Source organism: Salmo trutta, chromosome 12, assembly GCF_901001165.1.
Source record: "Salmo trutta chromosome 12, fSalTru1.1, whole genome shotgun sequence".
Lineage (NCBI taxonomy): Eukaryota > Metazoa > Chordata > Actinopteri > Salmoniformes > Salmonidae > Salmo > Salmo trutta.
In genome coordinates this window covers 88,164,815-88,188,954 of record NC_042968.1, presented here as the reverse complement: position 1 = coordinate 88,188,954, position 24,140 = coordinate 88,164,815, and the positions used below count along the sequence as shown (strand labels likewise).

Here is a 24,140-nt window from a genome sequence, read left to right as displayed (position 1 = left end):
TCACCCAAATTACAAAATGGCGCATTGGTTTCCTTACCCTGTAAGCAATCTATGGATGACAGCAATCCATGCTTTGGTTAAGTTTCACTGGCATTGTTTCCATATGCTAACATTTTAGCATTTGTATAAGAAATCCCATTCATGAGACCGATATTAGCATTTTTCATGCATCCTGTCCTAACCATTCAAAATAAGCTAAAATTGATTGTGAATCTTAACAAAGTCACTTAAATATGATTTGAACAGGATGCGTAGAAAATAATAAATCGGTCCCATGACTTGAATGGGATTTGTACCACAAATGATAAAACGTTAGCATGTGGAAACAGTGCCAGGGAAACTAAACCAAAGCATGGATTGCTATCATACATTGTCCATAGACTGCTTCCAGGGTAAGAAAACCAATATGTCACTTTGTAATTTAGGTGAACTCTCCCTTTAAAATGGCCGTTTGATTCCGCTTCATGTAACACATGCTATCCAGAACAGAACAACCCATTGATGCCAAGCACACACACACACACATTCTCCCGACTGAAAGGAATAGTAGCATGTAGTTTCTCCTAGAAACTGCCTGCATGCATCCAAAATGGCACCCTACTCCCAATATAGTGCACTACTCATATAATTAAGAATTAGAATAGTTTAATTTAATAGGATGTCCATGGTAGTACTTTTGACCAGAGGCTCTATATAGGGATTAGCATGCCATTTCAGACGTAGCCTTAGCCACTGATCTGAGGTAAGCTTTGCATTTCCCCTAACGTTTAAGCTTAGGGGTTGGGTAAGAGTTGTTAGCAGATCCTAGACCTGTAGTTAACGAGCCTAAAAGAACAGGTCGAGAGCACTGAGGGTATCAGTCTCCATCTCCGTCTGCTGATTGGCCGACCCTGATATGAACTCTTCCAGGAAGTTCTCACCAGAGGTCGTGATTGGCTCGGCTAGAACAGGTTGTGGCACTACTACAACGTGATTGGCCGGATGCAAGATCACAGGTGTCACCACCTGTGAGGCTCCACTAATACCATCCCCTCCACACGCCAAGTCCCCGACCCCTTCTTGTCCATTGGTGGTCAGCATCTCCAGGAAGCCCGTGCTGTCCGGCGATAAGTTGCTGGCGGTCGTCGCCGGCGACAGAAGGTCGGCAAAGAACTGGTCGTATGCGGGGCTGTCGTAGACAGAGGTACTAGAGCTCACGGTGTGGGAGGGACTCCGATCAGTGATGTCTGGTGTGCAGGTTACTTCCCCCCGTCCTCCCGCACCCCCCTGGTAACCCAGCATCTGATTCAGCTTCTCTAGTTTCTTCTTCTTGGCTTTCAGCTTCTTCAGCAGCTTGTACCTGAGGGCATCGGTCTCACTGACCTGACCACCGGGGCTGTGTTTCCTGGAGGAAGAGATTTTAGGGATCTCCGTGACTCCTGGAGAGGGAGGAGGTGAGGTCACAATAGGCACTGCTGAAGTGGTGTGGTTGATAAGGGGTTTTCGCGAGACGAAGGCAGCAGGTTGACTTGGTATCTTCCAGGCGTCATTTTGCGGGTCAGTTCTTTGAGAAATAAGCTGGGTGGGAGGTGAAGTCTTGGAGGGGCTGTTTATGTTTATATTTACGATCCTGCTTCTGGATTGGAACCCTCCGTACATCTCGGCAGCCTTCACCGGCAGGGCCTCGATGTCCCCCTTACTTAGTTTGGGTTTGGGTAGAGGTGGAGGCTTCTTCAGCCTGGCGTCTGGGTTGGGGGGAGCCATCCTTGGGTCCTGCCAGCTCTGTGAAAGCTGCTGGAACCGGTTGGGCGTTGAGTGGTTGAAATGACTGGTTGGTCTCTGGGTTCTTGGGGGATTGGGGATGGAGGTGGGATGGAGGCTAAGCAGGTAGGACCAGCGAGAGTTGGGGTCCGGGGGTGGAGGAAGGCCAGGTTTGCTCTGCAGAGAGGTGGAGGTAGCAGCGGGTTTGGAGTGGGGCGGGGGAGGAGTAGAGGCCTCTGGTGCTAGGGTGCTGGGTTCCATATATGATGGTGACATCATAGATACAACTGAGGGCAGGATTATTCCACCCCAGTTTCCAGGAAGTGCCATTGGTGTAGCTGTTCTTGGTGGTGTTGTTGTGACCACCTTAGCTGCTGCTGCTGCAACTGGATTGTTGGATGCCATAATTTTGGCTTTATTGCTGGTTCTTCTGCCCCTTCTGAGCTTGGGAGGACTAGGAGGAGTGGGCTTTTCAGAGTTGGGCTCAGAAGGACCGTCACTGCTGTCAAGGAGAAACCCACTGGCAGTATCAGGGGACGATGGCCTTTTGATGACGACAACATCTGTTTCAGGGGGCATTTCATGGGCAGGTGCGGGGTTCTCAGTCTCAGGTGTAGGAGCAGGTAGAGGACTGAGGTCTCCATTTTGCCTGGGAGCCAGGGAGACATTGTTGTCGTCCAACGGCCTCCCATCAGAGTCAACTTTGACCTCTACGAGTGTCAGGGTGACAATGTCGTCATCGTGGGAGAGGCCCTCGAAGGTGTCGAGCAGTGTGGTGCTACTGATAGACGAGTTACCAGCGTTACCGGTGGTTACCGTGGTGTCCATGATGTCGTTGTCGGTATCGTCAGACACCGTCAGTGCCTCGACAATGGCTGTGTCGTTGTGAAGGAGGGGGAGAGAGAGGTTGTGGTAACAGGACTGAACCGGTACGCCATGAAGCACGCTGGTGGAACCGATGGCGATGGGAGAGTTAACGTTATTTGTTAATGTTGTGTCCATATCGTTATCAATATAGCCAGCAGTTATGGTGGTGTCCATGTCAGTGTCCGCATCATCAGAGACCGTCTGAGAGATGTCTTGAGATTCATTGTTGACAAAGAGTTTGGCTAAGGGAGGTTTCTGCAGTTCTTTGTGTATCAGTAAAGTGCTTGTCAGGGATACAGGAGGAGAGCAGGGTGTCTGTGGGTTGTCCGGTCTGTCGGTCTTCAACTCCCAGAAGACAACATGGATTTCTCTAGGAGGGACCACCAGCTGGGTGTGGGAGACACAGTTAGGGTGCTTCAGATCGTCAAACTCCAACCACGATCCTGTGGGGAGAAACAGCGAGAGAGAAGAGTGAGGAATGGGTTCTGTACACTGGTGGTGGACGGGGAGAGTTACTACAGTCACAGAGGAATGGGCTCTATAGACTGGTGGTGGACGGGGAGAGTTACTACAGTCACAGAGGAATGGGCTCTATAGACTGGTGGACGGGGAGAGTTACTACAGTCACAGAGGAATGGGCTCTATAGACTGGTGGTGGACGGGGAGAGTTACTACAGTCACAGAGGAATGGGTTCTATAGACTGGTGGTGGACGGGGAGAGTTACTACAGTCACAGAGGAATGGGCTCTATAGACTGGTGGTGGATGGGGAGAGTTACTACAGTCACAGAGGAATGGGCTCTATAGACTGGTGGTGGACGGGGAGAGTTACTACAGTCACAGAGGAATGGGCTCTATAGACTGGTGGTGGATGGGGAGAGTTACTACAGTCACAGAGGAATGGGCTCTATAGACTGGTGGACGGGGAGAGTTACTACAGTCACAGAGGAATGGGTTCTATAGACTGGTGGTGGACGGGGAGAGTTACTACAGTCACAGAGGAATGGGTTCTATAGACTGGTGGTGGACGGGGAGAGTTACTACAGTCACAGAGGAATGGGCTCTATAGACTGGTGGTGGACGGGGAGAGTTACTACAGTCACAGAGGAATGGGCTCTATAGACTGGTGGACGGGGAGAGTTACTACAGTCACAGAGGAATGGGCTCTATAGACTGGTGGTGGACGGGGAGAGTTACTACAGTCACAGAGGAATGGGTTCTATAGACTGGTGGTGGACGGGGAGAGTTACTACAGTCACAGAGGAATGGGCTCTATAGACTGGTGGTAAATGGGGAGAGTTACTACAGTCACAGAGGAATGGGCTCTATACACTGGTGGTGGACGGGGAGAGTTACTACAGTCACAGAGGAATGGGCTCTATAGACTGGTGGTAAATGGGGAGAGTTACTACAGTCACAGAGGAATGGGCTCTATACACTGGTGGTGGACGGGGAGAGTTACTACAGTCACAGAGGAATGGGTTCTATAGACTGGTGGTGGACGGGGAGAGTTACTACAGTCACAGAGGAATGGGCTCTATAGACTGGTGGTGGACGGGGAGAGTTACTACAGTCACAGAGGAATGGGTTCTATAGACTGGTGGTGGACGGGAAGAGTTACTACAGTCACAGAGGAATGGGCTCTATAGACTGGTGGACGGGGAGAGTCTTCTGATCCCTCCTGTCTCAGCCTCCAGTATTTATGCTGCAGTAGTTTATGTGTCGGGGGGCTAGGGTCAGTCTGTTACATCTGGAGTATTCTCTTGTCTTATCCGGTGTCCTGTGTGAATGTAAATATGCTCTCTCTAATTCTCTCTTTCTTTCTTTCTCTCGGAGGACCTGAGCCCTAGGACCATGCCTCAGGACTACCTGGCATGATGACTCCTTGCTGTCCCCAGTCCACCTGGCCATGCTGCTGCTCCAGTTTCAACTGTTCTGCCTGCGGCTACGGAACCCTGACCTGTTCACCGGACGTGCTTGTTGCACCCTCGACAATTACTATGATTATTATTATTTGACCATGCTGGTCATTTACGAACATTTTAACATCTTGACCATGTTCTGTTATAATATCCACCCGGCACAGCCAGAAGAGGACTGGCCACCCCTCATAGCCTGGTTCCTCTCTAGGTTTCTTCCTAGGTTTTTGGCCTTTCTCAGGAGTTTTTCCTAGGGAGTTTTTCCCAGCCACCGTGCTTCTTTCACATGCATTGCTTGCTGTTTGGGGTTTTAGGCTGGGTTTCTGTACAGCACTTTGAGATTTCAGCTGATGTACGAAGGGCTATATAAATAAATTTGATTTGATTTGACTACAGTCACAGAGGAATGGGCTCTATAGACTGGTGGTGGACGGGGAGAGTTACTACAGTCACAGAGGAATGGGCTCTATAGACTGGTGGACAGGGAGAGTTACTATAGTCACAGAGGAATGGATAACATGCTCACTCTGATCATTCCTCAATAGTAGGAAGGTGCTGAATCCTTGTGATAAGTAAATGGATTATTGAAGGTATTTTTGGTGTGCTGTCCATCTCTTTTAAAGAGTTACCCCCAACACAATGTAAAGAGACCTACTGACTGGCACTTTATAAATGCTAGACATGATTAGACAGAGACTGACATCACTTTTCAGTTATGAAATATAATTGTTTCTATCCATTGATAATGGAGGTATGAATAAGCTATATATATAGCATTCTTAAAAGGGATACTTTGAGATTTTGGCAATTAAGCCCTTTATCTACTTACAGAGTCAGATGAACTCATGGATACCATTTTATGTCCTTGCATCCAGTACGAAGGAAGTTAAGACGTAGTTTCGCGAGCCAATGCTAACTAGCAATCTACAAGTATGCTAGTAGTTACCATAGACTTTCAGTCATTGCGCTAACACTAGTTAGCAATTTACTTCAAACTGTCCGCAGAGACATAAAAATGGTATCCACGAGTTCATCTGACTCTGGGGAAGTTGATAATCCTGACGTATATATTTAAAAATAACAACTGAACTTGTTGACCAGTAAACAACAACAACAAAAACTTTACTAATGAAATGACAGTCAACTGCCCCTGAAGGGACAAATAAAGTTATACTGAACTAAATGACAAAGTCACACTGACCGTCAGCTCTGCGTATCCAGGTGACAAAGTGCTTGAGTTGCTGGTCATACTGTATGACTGTGGTGACGGAGTATTTCTGCTGCTGGAAGGTGAAGGAGTACACACAGAGGTCGTTGTCAGGAAGACCTTCTACAAAGTGCAGCACAAACACAGGAGACACCCTGGAGGAAACAGAGGTAGAGAAAGCAAGACATTATCTACAACATGGTGTCTCGATCGTTGGAAGATAAATCCTCTACTCATTTCCTGTCCTCCATCTGCAATGACTGGTAACAATCTGCAACAGAAAACAGAAAAAAGGAAAACCAAGAAAATATAACACTTGCAGTTGCTTCACAAATCACCTAGCAACCGCACCAGGCGCCATGTTGGAAGACCAGCAAGTCTGGTGGAAGTCCTCCAATCGTCCACATGACTGGCTGCGTTTTGCCATCACCGTAAACGTCGGGAAGATTGCCCATTATTTCGTTTTTCTAAGGACCCAGAAAACGGAGGCAGTGGGAGAACCTATTCAAGTAAGTAAATATATTTTGAAAATGATAGCTGCAGGCTAACTCAAATGAGCTAACGTAATGTTCACTAGCTGATTTTACATACTGTATAGCTAATCAAGTAAATATCACCAGCAAGCTAACTTCATATTAGCTAGTTAGCTACCTATCTTGATATATTTATTTTTGTAACTGAAAATGCATTTGTAGCTAGCTAACAGCCATGGAAAAGGGTGAAAGGATTAGCTAGCAGTTCCAGCTGTCAGAGAAGGGGGAGTAGGCTACTCTGGATAGGGCAGGTACCTTTGTGGGTGGACATTATGAAAAGATTCCCCAGTTCCAGTCCCTAGCGAGAAAAACTATGAGATATAGCAACATAATATTTAGTGCTGTCTAATTTGAGTAGAATGTAGCCTGATTCTATGTGATGTATTCTGTCCTCCGATACAGAGAGCTGTAAAACCCTGTCTGCAGATGAAGAGGTCCTAAATAATGTCCCAAGAGAATAAGGGTACATCCTTGTATACCATGGATTATATGTGTACTTATGTTGGCATATTTAGTGAAGAAAAATACATTTTAAAAAAGTCACACACACAATGTAGAAACCTACTACAACTGGAGCAGGCCAACCCTGCTGGGCGTGCAGGCTTCTGTTCCAGCCCAGCACTAAAACACATGATTCAATTGACCAAAATTAAGTGTGCTATTGCTGGGCTGGAATAGAAGTCCTCTCAGACAGTAGATCAGGGATCAGTGGAGCAATGTTGGCCCCTTCTGGTATTTACATGTTTTTTTGTTCACCTGAAGTTATGCTTTAGTAATAATAGCTTACTTGTTACCAACACGTCTAACTTTTACATATGAGTTAGCTTACGTTAACACTTTGAAATTATATTAAATAGTGTTGATTCTTTGAAGTGAAGTGTAAACTTTTTTTAAATGTTAACTTAAAACTTTTATTCAAGATGAACTAGTGTCAATGTTGATTCATCACAGCTCACAATCCTGCAAAAGGGAATCTGTCTAATTTGTGTATTATATTCTCAAATTAACATAACCTTTTGTTCAGTTGTAAGCTTTACAATTAGTATTATTTAAGGATTTTTCAGGATATCAGCCACGTGAACCCATTTTGCAGCTGATAATGGCAACGCCAATGCAACCATAGGCCTACAGCAGTGGTTACCAGCCATTTTTGTTGCAGCCTGATGATTAGTTGACAAGTTGAATCAGGTGTGCTTGTCCGGGGCTACAACAACACTGTGTACTATTGGGGGTTCTCGAGGACCGGAGTGGGAACCACTGGCCTACAGTGTGATGGCATTAGCCTTATGGCAGGGTTTCCCAAACTCGGTCCTCTGTACGCGCATTTAGTTTTTTTGCCCAAGCACTACACAGCTGATTTAAATTATCAAGTAATCATCAAGATTTGAATCAGCTGTGTAGTGTTACGACAAAAAACGAAATGTGCATCGCTTTGAGTCCCAAGGACCGAATTTGGGAAACGCTGCCTTGTTGGCATTTGCAATGCACCCCCTTGACATTGTCCATCTGAAGCATTATTAATTAACATTATTTACATATTGTTGAGCTATATGTCCTCAAGAAAACAATTATACCAGTCAACAATGTACAGTACATTCAGAAAGTATTCAGACCCCTTGACTTTTTCCACATTTTACGTTACAGCGTTCTTCAAAAATGGATAAACTGAAATATCACATTTACATAAGTATTCAGACCTTTTACTCAGTACTTTGTTGAAGCACCTTTGGCAGCGATTACATCCTTGAGTATGACGCTACAAGCTTGGTACACCTGTAGTTTCTCCCATTCTTCTCCGCAGATCCTCTCAAGCTCTGTCAGGTTGGATGGGGAGTGTCGCTGCACAGTTATTTTCAGGTCTCTCCAGAGATGTTCGATCAGGTTCAAGTCCGGGCTCTGGCTGGGCCACTCAAGGACATTCAGAGACTTATCCCGAAACCACTCCTGCGTTGTCTTGGCTGTGTGCTTAGGGTCATTGTCCTGTTGGAAGGTGAACCTTCGCCCCAGTCTGAGGTCCTGAGTGCTCTGGGGCAGGTTTTCATCAAGGATCACTGTACTTTGCTCCGTTCATCTTTCCCTCGATCCTGACTAGTCTTCCAGTCTCTGCCATTGAAAAACATCCCCACAGCATGATGCTGCCACCACCATGCTTCACCATTGGGATGGTGCCAGGTTTCATCCAGACTTCACGCTTGGCATTCAGGCCAAAGAATTCAATCTTGGTTTCATCAGACCAGAGAATCTTGTTTCTCATGGTCTGAGAGTCCTTTAGGTGCCTTTTGGCAAACTCCAAGTGGGCTGTCATGTACCTTTTACTGAGGAGTGGCTTCCTTCTGGCCACTCTACCATAAAGGTCTGATTGGTGGAGTGCTGCAGAGAGGGTTGTCCTTCTGGAAGATTCTCCCATCTCCACAGAGGAACTCTGGAGCTCTGTCAGAGTGACCATCAGGTTCTTGGTCACCTCCCTGACCAAGGCCCTTCTCCCCTGATTGTTCAGTTTGCCCGGGTGGCCAGCTCTAGGAAGAGTCTTGGTGGTTCCAAACTTCTTCCATTTAAGAATGATTGAGGCCATTGTGTTCTTGGGGACCTTCAATGCTGCAGAAATGTTTTGGTACCCGTCTCCAGATCTGTTCCTCGACACAATCCTGTCTCAGAGCTCTACGGACAATTCCTTTGACCTCATGGCCTGGTTTTTACTCTGACATGCAGTGTCAACTTTTGGACCTTATATAGACAGGTGTGTGCCTTTCCAAATCATGTCCAATCAATTGAATTTACCCCAGGTGGACTTCAATCAAGTTGTAGAAACATCTCAAGGATGATCAATGGAAACAGGATGCACCTGATCTCAATTTGTAGTCTCATAGCAAAAGGGTCTGAACACTTATGTAAATAAGGTGTTTTTGTTTTTTTATAAATGTGCAAACATTTCTAAAAAGCTGTTTTCACTTTGTCATTATGGGGTATTGTGATGTCATTATGCGGTATTGTGATGTCATTATGGGGTATTGTGATGTCATTATGCGGTATTGTGTGTAGATTGATGAGGAAAACATCCAATTTAAGCCATTTTAGAATAAGGCTGTAACGTGACAAAATGTGGATAAAGTCAAGAAGTCTGAATCCTTTCCAAATACATTGAGGCTAATACACCACCAGATGTTGTACATGCCTTGTGCTGACATGACATTGTTTAGTGCAAATCCAACCCTTGTAATCTAGGTGGTGAAATGTCTGGTAGAAGGAGATGGGATCCTTACCTTCAAACACACTACCTCTACCACCAAGTTTAATGCCAGATACTTGTCTCCCGGAAGGTCTGAGAGGCACTTGGAGGTGCCACTGTGATAATGAAGATGGTTTGCCTAAGACTACCACAACAATTACATTGTCTATGCTAAATGTGTTTAAATTGTAAAAAGAAAGACAATAGTTGGGCTATAAGAAATACATTTTATTCAAATGGGGTGGAAGCAGAGATGACACACAATATACTTCTAATATCACCTATACAACTATATATTAAAATACAGTATGTAAACAATATCATAAACATTAGTATTTAACATGTTGTTTCAAATGACGTTATATATATTCATATGGTTTATTTTGTCACGACAAGGTGCTCTCTACTCAAATGGCACAACATAATCATTCAGATTGACCAAAGTAGAGCATTTGACAACCAATGTGTCTAACTGAAGGATGTCTCCTTTCATATCTGGAAAAGGACAAAGAAGAGCAATGCTGCAGCATTTATACATCTTCACAGGGGGAAACTGATGCTGCTGCAGCATTGCTCATCTTCACAAGGGGAAACCGAGGCTGCTGCAGCATTGCTCATCTTCACAGGGGGAAACTGATGCTGCTGCAGCATTGCTCATCTTCACGGGGGGGAACTGATGCTGCTGCAGCATTGCTCATCTTCACAGGGGGAAACTGATGCTGCTGCAGCATTGCTCATCTTCACGGGGGGGAACTGAGGCTGCTGCAGCATTGCTCATCTTCACGGGGGGGAAACTGATGCTGATGCTGCATTGCTCATCTTCACAGGGGGAAACCGAGGCTGCTGCAGCATTGCTCATCTTCACAGGGGGAAACCGAGGCTGCTGCAGCATTGCTCATTTTCACAGGCGGGAACTGATGCTGCTGCATAATTGCTCATCTTCACAGGGGGGAAACTGATGCTGCTGCATAATTGCTCATCTTCACAGGGGGAAACCGAGGCTGCTGCAGCATTGCTCATCTTCACAGGGGGAAACCGAGGCTGCTGCAGCATTGCTCATCTTCACAGGGGGAAACCGAGGCTGCTGCAGCATTGCTCATCTTCACAGGGGGAATCCAGTCGACATCGGTGTCTTGACAGAGGTCAGCTGGTGAACCTACAGTACATAAACAAATGAGAATATTACTTAGAATTAGAATATCACTTCTTTAAGTCACCAATACCATCAGGGCTCATAATTGTTTGGTTGTGTTTAATTCGTTCAGGTGTTTTAGTGTCATATAAATATTCAATATATTGTTGGGCTAGAACATTAGTCAACACAACAGGTTGTCATATCCCAGTGGGGCATGTGTCCTATGCTGTAATGTCCATACATTTTACCTCTACTTATGAATCAAGTTCTCTACAAATGATCACTGGGTCATTGGACAATAAATGTCCTCCTCCAGGCTATAAGGGCCTTATATTGTACAATTTGTTTCCTCTTTTCATGGTCATCGCTAGAAGGGATCTGACTTCTGTCAAATTAACGTCATTTGACTTTTCGTAGCAAATTAGGAGAATTTACGCTGCAGGCTAGGATAATTAACATAGCAGGTTAGGATAATTATTAGGGTAAGGTAAGCTAAAATGCAAGATTTTCTTTTACTTGACATTCATTTGCCAATAGCTGGATCCCTTCTAGCCATGACCCCTTTTCATAGGCCTAGATTATATGGTTACATTCTAGACAAGGTCGTTTTCATTCATCTGCTGTCCGTGTCAGCAGATTAGGCCAAGACTACCATCGTATTAAAAAAAAGATTCTGCTAATGTCTCCAGTCATTTTAGAAGTCTATAAAATGTTTGTCAAAGGCCACATTTCTCCCCATGCAAAAGGACAAAAAGGTCTCTAGAATAGCCTATAGGCCTATGACACTACCCACTTATTAATAGTCTAATTATGATCATCCAATCTACTCATCACATTAAGAATACTAGACTTACATTAGTCTGCAAATGCGATGATAAATGCATATGTTACGTAAAGGTGCATTTTTTTATGGTGCAAAAATTGCTTCCCTAAAACGTTAAACTCACGCAACACATGCTAATAGCTAGACTACAAGCTATCTTGCTAGCTAACTTTGTCTAACAGTGTTGTTGTTAACACCTGGTTAGCATAAGGGCTAAACTAAACTCGAAATTGATCAGACTTGACTTACCAGTGATGAAATGATCGTAGCAGACCCTGTACTGACAGTTGTCTGGGTTCAGGTCTTGACAGACAAAAGGTTTCTTCGCTTTTCTGACAGTTCTGGAGTCTTATCTCCTTGGTGTCAGCAATGGTGTTTCATGATTGCGTGGGAATCCATAAACACGTTTTTTTCCCCGTTGTCTTTCCTGCCATGTTAGAGCAGCCAAATACTGATGAATCAAATAGTTTTAGGCACTGTTGTCATGTTCTTTCCGGTAGCCAGTCAGCTGTTGTCGGAAGAATTAATGCGGTGGTCTTCCAACATGGCCACCAGGTGGTGTCATACATCAACTACACGGCCCCATCTCAATCGTCTACAATATTAACTACACGGCCCCATCTCAATCGTCTACAATATTAACTACACGGCCCCATCTCAATCGTCTACAATATTAACTACACGGCCCCACCTCAATAGTCTACAATATTAACTACACGGCCCCATCTCAATAGTCTACAATATTAACTACACGGCCCCATCTCAATAGTCTACAATATTAACTACACGGCCCCATCTCAATAGTCTACAATATTAACTACACGGCCCCATCTCAATCGTCTACAATATTAACTACACGGCCCCATCTCAATCGTCTACAATATTAACTACACGGCCCCATCTCAATCGTCTACAATATTAACTACACGGCCCCACCTCAATAGTCTACAATATTAACTACACGGCCCCATCTCAATAGTCTACAATATTAACTACACGGCCCCATCTCAATAGTCTACAATATTAACTACACGGCCCCATCTCAATAGTCTACAATATTAACTACACGGCCCCATCTCAATCGTCTACAATATCAACTACACGGCCCCATCTCAATAGTCTACAGTGGCTTCCACTACTCATCTCCTTTCCTCCATCTGCCAGGAATGAGTAGGTAAAGAGACAAGGTCCTGGAAAATCTCCGGAGCGGAATCCACTTAAGATCAGGGTTGGGGTCAATTCAGTTCAACTCCTCCACTGAATAGGAAGTTGCCCATTGTTTTCTATGAGGACTTCTCAACTCGTAAACAGAATTTCAATTTCATTCACTTCCTGAATTAAAAAAAACTGAATTGACCCCAACCCTGTTTGAGAGCCACCCCAGGTATGAAAGGTTAAGAGGTTGAGCCCTCACCTCTCCAGCACCAACATCCTGGTCTGCTTCCTCTTATTACACTTGCTGCAACGTGAATGGTGGGCTGCGTTGAGAGGGTGCCAATCAGAAAGCACATTGGTGAAAGTGGTGAGGGTCTTCTTACATCTGAAAGAAAAATACATTTGATAGTAAATAAAAGACACACAGACCTTTTGGTCCAGTTGAGTGAGTCAGTTTTCCCCTTTATTTGTTTTATACAAATTATTTTCCGAAATGTCCTTGTACACTCCCTTTCTGTCAACATTACGTCATTGTTCTTGTTACCATTCAAAAGCCCAATTAAAATACAGACAGACAGCTTCCCATATGGTCTAGCGGTTAGGATTCCTGGTTTTCACCCAGGCGGCCCGGGTTCGACTCCCGGTATGGGAACGAGTATTTTTGTCTATAGTTTTCATCTCACTTAAAAATGATTATAAGCCATCTAAACCAATTACATTTTAATTCACACAGGAATATAGGAGATGAAGGTTTCAACAAATAATATCTACTCGTTTCATCATCTGGTAAACTTGTACTGAGCCAAGCTCTTCAAAAGAAACTAACCAAAAACTACAGGAAATATTAAATGAGATTTACATTTCAGTCATTTAGTAGACGCTCTGATCCAGAACAACTTACAGGAGCAATTAGGTTTAAGTGCCTTGCTCAACGGAACAGAACATTTTTACCTAGTCGGCTCTGGGATTCAAACCAGCAAATTTTCAGTTACTGGCCCAACGCTCTTAACCGCTAGGCTACCAGCCGCTCCAGTAAATAACGGATTCGTTTCAACAGACTAAATCGCTACCCTTTTCACCATCTGTATTGTAGCTACTGGGCCAAGTTCTTTGAAGAGTCTTAATTAGACCAATAGGTTCACAGTATTGTTGGCTCTTTGCACTGCTAAAATGTTGCCCAATACCTGCTTCACTGTCTATATTGGTAAACTTGTACTGGTCCAAGATTCTCAATGAGCCATAATATGACTAATCCCCAAACTAGAGGAAGGAATTAGATGAGTAAACGTTTGTTTTCATTCATGACTCATTTTCCTATTCTTTCCTCTTTAGAGACATCCTCAGGGCAGAAGACTGGACGTTCCTCCAGCACTACAGTACAATCACCATGTTGATTATATTCATTTCACTTCTCTCATTCCCTCTTTCTTCCCATTTCCATGCCTATCCCAGCAGCACGTTGTGCTGTTACAAGCCAGGTCTACTGAAGGTAGGTAGGTGAGAGAGCGAGCGAGCGAGGACAAGACACTTATAAATATGCTCTCTCACCTGACTGACCACTAGGTTAATATGACCGATTCTACAGTACTGACCACTAGGTTAATATGACCGATTCTACAGTACTGACCACTAGGTTAATATTACAGTCTACAGTACTGACCACTAGGTTAATATTAGTCTACAGTACTGACCACTAGGTTAATATTACAGTCTACAGTACTGACCACTAGGTTAATATTACACAGTCTACAGTACTGACCACTAGGTTAATATGACCGATTCTACAGTACTGACCATTAGGTTACTATTACAGTCTACAGTACTGACCATTAGGTTAATATTACAGTCTACAGTACTGACCACTAGGTTAATATTACAGTGTACAGTACTGACCACTAGGTTAATATTACAGTCTACAGTACTGACCACTAGGTTAATATTACAGTACTGACCACTAGGTTAATATTACAGTCTACAGTACTGACCACTAGGTTAATATTACAGTACTGACCACTAGGTTAATATTACAGTCTACAGTATTGTAGTGGAACTACAAGGCTTCTTATGAAAACTAAAGAACGTTGTTAACAGTTGTCAAACACAGATCTTCTAGGATAATGATTAATAATGACATTGATCACTAAATCACAGAGAGAGAGAGAGATGAAGATTCACCATTGAAAGTGCTTCTTAGTCCAAGACTAGGTTATATATTTATGTCTAGAAAACTGGCCCTAAAAGTTCAAGATGGCTCTTACTTGGTGTTGGTGGCATGTTGACAAGTTGTTGAGGTACACTCAAACTGCCACTCATATGTTTGCTGGAAGAGAGGTTCTGCCCAGGAGTCAGCCCTGAGGAGGAGGGGCAGGGCAAACACTGGTGTCTCATTCTGACCTGCAGGAGAGGAGAGAGCAGGGGTCAGGGTGAGGTCAATAATCAACAAAAAATAACAAAATCGGGGTCAGCTCACAAAGTAAAATCAGGTCAATTTTGAATCAATCGTGGAATGTTTGTGTTAGTTCTGAAGGTAAGAGATGGTTGAGAAGGTGGAATGTTTGTGTTAGTTCTGAAGGTAAGAGATGGTTGAGAAGGTGGAATGTTTGTGTTAGTTCTGAAGGTAAGAGATGGTTGAGAAGGAGGAATGTTTGTGTTAGTTCTGAAGGTAAGAGATGGTTGAGAAGGAGGAATGTTTGTGTTAGTTCTGAAGGTAAGAGATGGTTGAGAAGGAGGAATGTTTGTGTTAGTTCTGAAGGTAAGAGATGGTTGAGAAGGTGGAATGTTTGTGTTAGTTCTGAAGGTAAGAGATGGTTGAGAAGGAGGAATGATTGTGTTAGTTCTGAAGGTAAGAGATGGTTGAGAAGGTGGAATGTTTGTGTTAGTTCTGAAGGTAAGAGATGGTTGAGAAGGAGGAATGATTGTGTTATGGGTATGCTTGTAATCATTATGAACTGGGGAGTTTTACAAGATTAAAAAATAAAAGAAACAGAAGAGCTAAGCACAGGCATAACCCTAGATGAAACCCTGTTTCAGTCTGCTTTCCAACAGACACTGGGAGAGGATTTCACCTTTCAGCAGGACAATAAACTAAAACACAAGGTCAAATCTACACTGGAGTTGCTTACCAAGAGGACAGTGAATGTTCCTGAGTGGCCAAGTTCCAGTTTTGACTTAAATCTATTTGAAAATCTATGGCAAGAACTGAAACTGGTTGTCTTACATTGATCAACAACCTATTTGACAGAGCTCAAATCATGTTTTAAAGAATAATGGGTAAATGTTGCACAATCCAGGTGTGGAAAGCTCTTAGAGACTCACCCAGACAGACTTACAGTTGTAATCGCTGCCAAATGTGCTTCAATATAGTATTAATTCAGGGGTGTGAATACTTATGTAAATGAGATATTTCTCCATTTAATGTAATACATTTGCACCATTTTTTTTTTAATAAACTTGATTCATTTTGAATTCAGGCTGTAACAACAAAATGTGGAATAAGTCAAGGGCTATGAATACTTTCTGATGGCACTGTATATTACTTTAGACAACTTTAGACTAAGTAGGTAAGAGCAGGGTCACATGCAGAAACAGCCTATTACACATTTGAGTCATTTTGCAGATGCTCTTATCCAAAACAACTAGCTTTCACACATGTTGGTTGATCTATGAACTGCTGAGAGTCATCACCAACCACCTCTATGATTCCCAGCCAGGTTCCTGTTTTTAAAAAATATATATTTTATTTGTTTTATTGTACCCCTTTTCGTGGTATCCAATTGGTAGTTACAGTCTTGTCTCATCGCTGCAACTCCCGGACGGACTAGGGATAGACGAATGTTGAGAGTCGTGCGTCCTCCGAAACATAACCCAACCAACCCGCACTGCTTCTTGACACAATGCCCACTTAACCAGGAAGCCAGCCACACCAATGTGTCAGAGGAAACACCGTACACCTGGCGACGGTGTCAGCATGCACTGTGCCCAGCCAGCCACAGGAGTCGCTAGTGCGCGATGGGACAAGGACATCCCTGTCTGCCAAACCCTCCCCTAACCCAGACGACGCTGGGCCAATTGTGCGCCATCCCATGGGTCTCCCGGTCGCGGCCGGCTACGACAGGGCCTGGACTCAAACCCAGAATCTCTAGTGGCACAGCTAGCACTGCGATGCAGTGCCTTAGACCACCGTGCCACTCAGGAGGCACCCAGCCAGGTTCTTACCCAGTTTACATTTCAGTAGAGGCTCCAGCAGTTTAAAGATGGACATCCTGATGGCCTGCATCTCAGTTTGGACCCTCTGTAACACCGCAGAGGGCACTCTGACAACACTGTCTGGAGAGAGATGAGGGAGACAAACACAAACAGGTGTAAGTAAACATGTATTTAGGATTAGGTAATAGATTAATACACAAGACGCCCTGCTGAAGGCAGCTTGCTGACGAAACGTTGCTCATGTCCACACCCCCGTGGAAATTTAACTAGAATTTTTTTTATCCCCCACAAAAATCAGTCCGTTTAAGCTGGAGATGTGTTTTTTTGCATTGGATGCATCTCAATCCACCGCATCCACCGATGTCGCACTTCCGTATCTGTGAGGAAAGGAGACATAGCTAGAGCGGTGACTGTCAGACCATGAGACAATCCCGTAAAAAAAAAAATACAATTTTAAAAGTCGGTCTTCTTACAAAATGAGAGACTAACGAAGATGATGGTGTTATCCATTTTGATCTACGAAATCAAGGGTTTCTTTATTTTGTACTATTTTCTACATTGTAGAATAGAAGGCTTCAAAACTATGAAATAATGCATATGGAATAATGTATTAATAAAAAAAAAGTGTTAAACAAATCAAAATATTTCACATTTGAGATTCTTCAAAGTAGCGACCCTTTACCTCGATGACAGCTTTGCACACTCCTGGCATTCTCTCAACCAGCTTCATGAGGTAGTCACCTGGACTGCATTTCAATTAACAGGTGTGCCTTGTTAAAAGTGAATTTGTGGAATTTCTTTCCTCCTTAATGTGTTTGAGCCAATCAGTTGTGTTATGACAAGGTAGGGGTGGTATACAGAAGACAGCCCTATTTGGTAAAAGACCAAGTCCATATTATGGCAAGAACAGCTCAAATAAGCAAAGAGAAATGATAGTGCATAACTAGTTTGAGACATGGTCATTCAATATGGAAAATGTCAAGAACTTTGAAGATTTATTCAAGTGCAATCGCAAAAACCATCAAGCGCTATGATGAAACTGGCTCTCATGAGGACCGCCACAGGAAAGGAAGACCCAGTATTACCTCTGCTGCAGAGGATACGTTCATTAGAGAGTTACCAGCCTCAGAAATTGCAGCCCAAATAAATGCTTCACAGAATTCAAATAAAAGACATCTCAACATCAACTCTTCAGAGGAAACGGCGTGAATCAGGCCTTCATGGTCGAATTGCTGCAAAGAAACCACTACTAAAGGACACCAATAAGAAGAAGAGACGTGCTTGGGCCATGAAACACGAGCAATGGACATTAGACCGGTGTAAATCTGTCCTTTGGTCTGATGAGTCCAAATGTGAGATTAATGGTTCCAACCACCGTGTCTTTGTGAGACGCAGGGTAGGTGAACGGATGATCTCCGCATGTGTGGTTCCCAACATGAAGCATGCAGGAGGAGGTGTTATGGTGCTTTGCTGGTGATACTGTCTGTGATTTATTTAAAATTCAAGGCACACTTAACCAGCATGGCTACCACAGCATTCTGCAGGGATATGCCATCCCATCTGGTATGCGCTTAGTGGGACTATCATTTGTTTTTCAACAGGACAATGACCCAAAACACACCTCCAGGCTGTGTAAGGGCTATTTGACCAAGACGGAGAGTGATGGACTGCTGTATCAGATGACCTGGCCTCCACAATCGCATGACCTCAACCCAATTGAGATGGTTTGGGAGGAGTTGGACAGCAGAGTGAAGGAAAAGCAGCCAACAAGTGCTCAGCACAAGACTGTTGGAAAAGCATTCCTCATGAAGCTGGTTGAGAGAATGCCAAGAGTGTGCAAAGCTGTCATCAAGGCAAACGGTGGCTACTTTGAATGATCTCAAATATATTTTAATTTGTTTAACACTTTTGTGGTTCCTCATGATTCCATGTGTTATTTCATAATTTTGATGGCTAAATAGATGTAAAAAAAAAAAAGACACATTTTTCCTGTTCTTTTTTTATATCTCTCAAATATAGGACAGACACGTACTTTTGATTATTTGGGGGACTATCTGTTTATCCATGTAGTGAATATTTTATGCAATTACTTTGTATGGGCTAATAGCAGAAAGGCGAAAAATATATTAATTTAAAAAGATTATACTTCAAGGGGTCTTAATTTATCTATTTGATTTAGAAATGTATCTTTGGTATGACCTTGTTAAAACAATTCCATATAGCTTAGTCCAACCCCGCCGCGACCAGGCTTAGACAGGGCTAAGTCTGTAGAGGGTTAATTCAATCAATACATGTATTGTATCAAAGGGATAGTGTGCAGATGCATTCTTCCCCTTTCAAAAGAAATATTCAGCTCTTAGCTGCCAATGTTGTACATCAATTCAAATAAACCTTACTAAATAGATAAGTCCACCCACCTGCGCCAGTGTGTTGGTAGGCTGTGATGAGACCACAGGCCCGGTTGTACCTCTCACACAGGTCCCAGACAGGTTGACCTACAGTGGGCCTCTTGGTGGGTCGTCTGTCCCTCAGGGTGCGAAGGTGGACCAGCGCTACCAGCAAGGTGTCCAGCCAACACAGACTATTCTCATTCCTCCAGAATAAGTGAGGCCCGGGAACCGGAACAAACTCCTCAGTCGAGATCACTTCCGGGTCAAAGTTGGGCACCACTTCCTGCGTGTATTTAATAATAGGAGTCTTTCTCGGTCGGCCCATTTTCTTTTTTGGCGGTGATGGCACGACTTCCACTTCCCCAGTGACGCTTCCTTCCCGTTCTGTTTCCATGGTTGCGCCGGTCATCTCATCCTCGCTACTGATTAGTTGCCGGGTGTTCTGAGCTCTTCTTCTAACTTTGATAGGACCATCATCATCATCATGAACTTCAACAGGCACTTTGCTCTGACTGAGGTCCACACTACAGGGCCTACACATCACCTCTGGGGGGCACTCTTCCTCCTCTTCCTTGTCAAAAACAGGCAGATCCTCCTCTCCGTACTCATTATCCATCAAGGCAGGTGTAGCCACCTCCTCTTTCTCTAAAACAGGGACAGCCTCCACCAAGGCAGGCAGAGCCTTCTCAACCTCTTCTGAGGCAGGGACATCCTCCAAAGCCACTTCTTCCTCCTTGATTAAACACTCCTCTTCCTCATCTTTCTTTAAGCCAGAGAGACCCTCCTTCATGCCAGGTGAAGCCTCCTCTAAGACGGTCAGAGCCTCCTGCAACACCAGGACAGCTTCCATGGCAGGTGTCCCCACAACCTTCTCTGGCACAGACACAACCTTCTCTGGCGCAGACACAACCTTCTCTGGCACAGACACAACCTTCTCTGGCACAGACACAACCTTCTCTGGCACAGACACAACCTTCTCTGGCACAGACACAACCTTCTCTGGCACAGACACAACCTTCTCTGGCACAGACACAACCTTCTCTGGCACAGACACAACCTTCTCTGGCACAGACACAACCTTCTCTGGCACAGACACAACCTTCACAGTCCTTTGTAAGGGAGGGTGAACCTTCTGACGTGATGGTGTAACTTCCCCTGGGGCAGTCAGAGCCTCTAAGAGAGAGACTGTGTCCTCTAAGATAGGGATAACCTCCACTAAGGCAGCCTTGGCCAAGAGTTTCTCTGGGGCAGACGTTGAGGCAGAAATGGCCACATGTAAGGGACGTGAAATCTTCTCTGGGACAGAAATGGATACTTGCGGGGCAGATAAAGTATTGTCTAGGGCAAATACAGCCTCCTGTAAAGTAGAGAGAACCTCCTTTGGTGCACCTTCAGACTCTACAGTAGGCTCTACAACAGAAACGGCCACCTGTAAGACTGGTACCATCTTCTTTTGGAGAGGAAAACCCTTGTCTAAAGTAGGTGTACCCTCCTCTGGGAGAAAGACACCATCTTGTTCCTCTTCTAGGAGTTCCTGGTCCATTTCTTCTGGCATCGACCAACCAGAATCCTTGTGGTATCCGTTGGCCCCTCCCCTCTCAGTCTCAGGAAGTGCGTGTTTGAGGGTTTTATCCACCACATCCATGTTGGTGTGTTCTGATTGGCTGATTCTCTCCTTCTTCCCATTAAAGCACTCTTCTTCCCCATTGAGTTTGTTGGTGATGTCGCTGACTGATAGAGCTCCACTCGGTGATACGGCGTCCTCGGCCACTTCTGACTCCACCGATTGTGCACGTTTGGGGGAAGGTACAGGGTCTCCATTCTCCAACCCGCAGGGACTCTTCCTCTTGCTCCCTGTCTGAGTTTGGGGTAGAGGAGGTACGAGGCTGGCCAGGACATCCTCCAAAGGACGAGAGACCAAGGGAAACAGGCACTGTAGGGGAGAAGTTAATTTGATTAATTTGTTTATTTAAAACAGGTAAGTCAATTCTTATTTACAATGGACTGGCAAGAGGCGAGGCTGAATGAAGAAATTATGAGTAACTGTCTGGGGAAGTTCAAACTTCACATTGGCTTCATATTGTTTCTTGACACTACGACTTGTTTTCCCTCTTGCATTGAAGGATGGGGACCAGGAAACCACTAGAGGACAACACTCACACTATAAAGTAGCAGGGTGAAAGGATACTTTAGCACAGTTTGACTGCATTTACTACTGACAGTAACACATAATTCATCCATAACTTGACTCTCTCAAAATACTGCCACTATGGCGAACAAAGCAAACCCAGTTTCTCTAGGAAACTACTAAAACTGGTGTCTTGTTCAGACAGTTTAGGATTCCCCCATTGATCCTGCTTTGTGAAACACCCGTTTTTTTGTTGACGTTGTGCTGATTGTGTGCGCGTGTATACGTGCACATCTGTGTAAGTGAGTGCATGTGTGTGTGTGTTAACATTACCCTACCTGTGGGTCAGTGCAGAGAGTGATGAACTCCTGGAAGTTGATCCTGTAGGAGCGCAGGGCCAGAGACTGTCCTTTAGCGGCACACCATGGACAGGTCTCCAACAAAGCTGAGCGTTCCTGGATCTGCAGGGACCAATCACAAAACATGTTAATACCCCTGATAGATATCAGTAGGGGTGGGTAACCTGGTCAATGGAGAGACCACATACAGTAATTACACAGTACAGTATCATTGAGTACAGAGTATGACCAGTATCATGATACTCGTTAGTATCTTAGCCAGAAGACAAAAAACTAAGCAGATTTTACTTCTTTATGAAGACAGGCATAATGTTGTAAACAGATATGTTGTCATCCAGAGACACATTTATTTTCAAGATACAGCACACAATTTCTTACATACAGCAGGTTTTTAAAGGACCAAAGAGTATAGCCTGCTTTGTGTTTTCATTTAATGCATCGGGGGGGGGAAAAAATACCCCGATAATGGTATCGTCAAAATATAATTGAGTGCCATCAGAGTATCGTACACAGTATAATTTAGAGAGTGTCAGAGTGTCTCAGAGTGTCTCAATGTCATATAGTACAGTGGAGTATCAATCCAGTCGATATGAGAATCATATTTAAGTTTTGCATTGTACCAGGCAGCATGTCAATCAATCTAACTCACAAAAACACCCACACAACAGATCAAAACCTTTCGCCTTTTCAAACCAAAGTTTCCGTTTCGTTGTTTTGTTGAGTTTCTCTATTTTGAATTTTGATTTGGGATATAAGAGGATTCAGCCTTCCCAATCAGACAGCATCTCTCAGACCCAAAATAGCTTTGCACAAGTGACAGTAAGTGAGAGGAAGACAATACGAGTTCAACTGACTTTTTCCCAATACCCTGCTAGCGGGCCAGGGGCCCCCAAACCAGTGCCGTCGCCACTCATCACAGGCAAAACACTGCTGTTTCTTGTTGTTGTGGCCAGTACTGTCAGAGTCCTGCGTCATTCACTTTACATTACCATATCACTGTGACCACCCAGTCTCACCACCTCAGCATGGTAGGCTATGGGGGAGGGACAACAACAAAGCAGAAGATGTTAGGTACAGTGAGTAGTATCATGTTACCAACAGATGTGTGTATCTAAAGAAGAAGAGTCTGAGAATGAACCCATGTCAGCCAATGGAACACCGGCCTACTGACAAGACACCTGCAATTGACTACCATATTTATTCAGATGTGCACACTATTGACTACACAGCCCTATTCTAGCCAGCAGAACTGAAGATTAGTGTAGCTAAACACTGTCTTTCAGGGGTAGAATATATGGTTACATGAGTAGTTACCTAGTTCAACCAGTATCTTTGCGTTAGGGACCTCTAAAGTCCAGAATGCTCCGATTCATAGGCGTTATAATAATAATAATAAACGAAGTTATTTTGGTTCTTCGAGTTTTATAGTTGTACTGTTGATCATGCTTAATCAGGACCAATTGATTTGAAAATATATTTTAGTAACAGGATATACTGAAAAGGTATATGAGCTAATAATTTTATTGGACCGATTTACTTACACCTTTTGTGGAAGTATATACCGGCCATAACTGGAGTAAATGAAGGTAGTTTCTCAGCGAAATTCAATGAACGCATTTTGACATTATAACGCTTGCAGAGCTAGTGAATAGGAGTTTGAATCGGAGCTTTCTGGGAGTCAGAGGGGCCTTACGCAGATACTGGTCAATTAGTTAGTCAAAGATAACAATAGTCACGCTGACAATACAGTACATTGGCAAAGTACACGCAGCAAAACGTTGGCATTACGTTTGGATATCTAGCGAAGTTAGCTAAATTAATTGCTAAACGTTATACACCCATAATCGTTCATACTAATGTCCGTAACACAGTTGATATGACAATGCAGAGAATGGGATTTAATGTTGCTGTGAAAAAAATAGTAACGTTAGCTATAACGTGGTGCGATTTTTGCTAGTTGTTAGCAATGCCATGCTAACTAGCAGTTTGAAAAAAACCTAGACCTCAAATCCTGCTAATATTTTAACCTACCTCAGTAAAGAGCGTATTCTATCCAATTTAGAGATGAATATGATTACAATAATCCATCTGAACTTAATTCATTCATCAACTCGGGTCCCCAGTGTGTTTCCATGTGCGCCGCTCTTTCGGGGTCGAAACGTTGTGCTTCCGGTTGGGGGCTTGTCATAACTTCCCACTAGATAGCACACACACAAAGTCAAAATTGTCTGTATTGTAAAAATTCATGAAAAACTACAAATTTGGTCTTAATTTATTTATTTTTAGGCATACGGTTAAAAGTGAGGTGGAGGTTAGGTTGGAAATCAGATTTTAAGAAGAGAAATTGTAGAAAATGGGCGGGGTTTATGACTTTGTGGCTGTGGTAGCTAATGACAATCGCTTGGCGCTGGTTGTGTAGCAACTTCCTTTCGAACGGGGAAAAAGCCAGACTG

General features: G+C 43.9%; 1 protein-coding gene, 1 long non-coding RNA gene and 1 other non-coding gene across 7 annotated transcripts; 1 reads left to right on the top strand and 2 right to left on the bottom strand.

Annotated features, from left to right (window-relative positions):
• Positions 1-780: 780 nt before the first annotated feature.
• LOC115204603 (SUMO-specific isopeptidase USPL1) lies at positions 781-23,862 on the bottom strand. Of its 5 annotated transcripts, XM_029770272.1 has the most exons (10): positions 23,719-23,862; positions 22,542-22,720; positions 21,667-21,789; positions 20,111-21,133; positions 19,228-20,068; positions 16,820-16,930; positions 14,863-14,998; positions 12,864-12,989; positions 5,727-5,887; positions 781-3,050 (listed from the first exon to the last, which is right to left on the bottom strand). In XM_029770272.1, exons 2-10 carry the CDS (start codon positions 22,599-22,601, stop codon positions 826-828), a joined length of 4,806 nt encoding a protein of 1,601 aa, XP_029626132.1. In that variant the 5' UTR covers positions 22,602-22,720; positions 23,719-23,862; the 3' UTR covers positions 781-825. The 5 variants fall into 5 exon arrangements, with proteins under 5 accessions (XP_029626132.1, XP_029626128.1, XP_029626133.1 ...); XM_029770268.1 differs by having other exon boundaries at positions 19,228-21,133; XM_029770273.1 differs by having other exon boundaries at positions 19,228-21,133; positions 22,677-22,720.
• LOC115204604 (uncharacterized) lies at positions 3,516-5,138 on the bottom strand. Its single transcript, XR_003880404.1, has 3 exons — positions 4,917-5,138; positions 4,473-4,475; positions 3,516-4,274 (listed from the first exon to the last, which is right to left on the bottom strand). It is a non-coding gene; the product is annotated as an uncharacterized LOC115204604 (long non-coding RNA).
• Positions 13,185-13,256, top strand: trnae-uuc (transfer RNA glutamic acid (anticodon UUC)). The gene has a single exon. It is a non-coding gene; the product is annotated as a tRNA-Glu (tRNA).
• Positions 23,863-24,140: the final 278 nt, after the last annotated feature.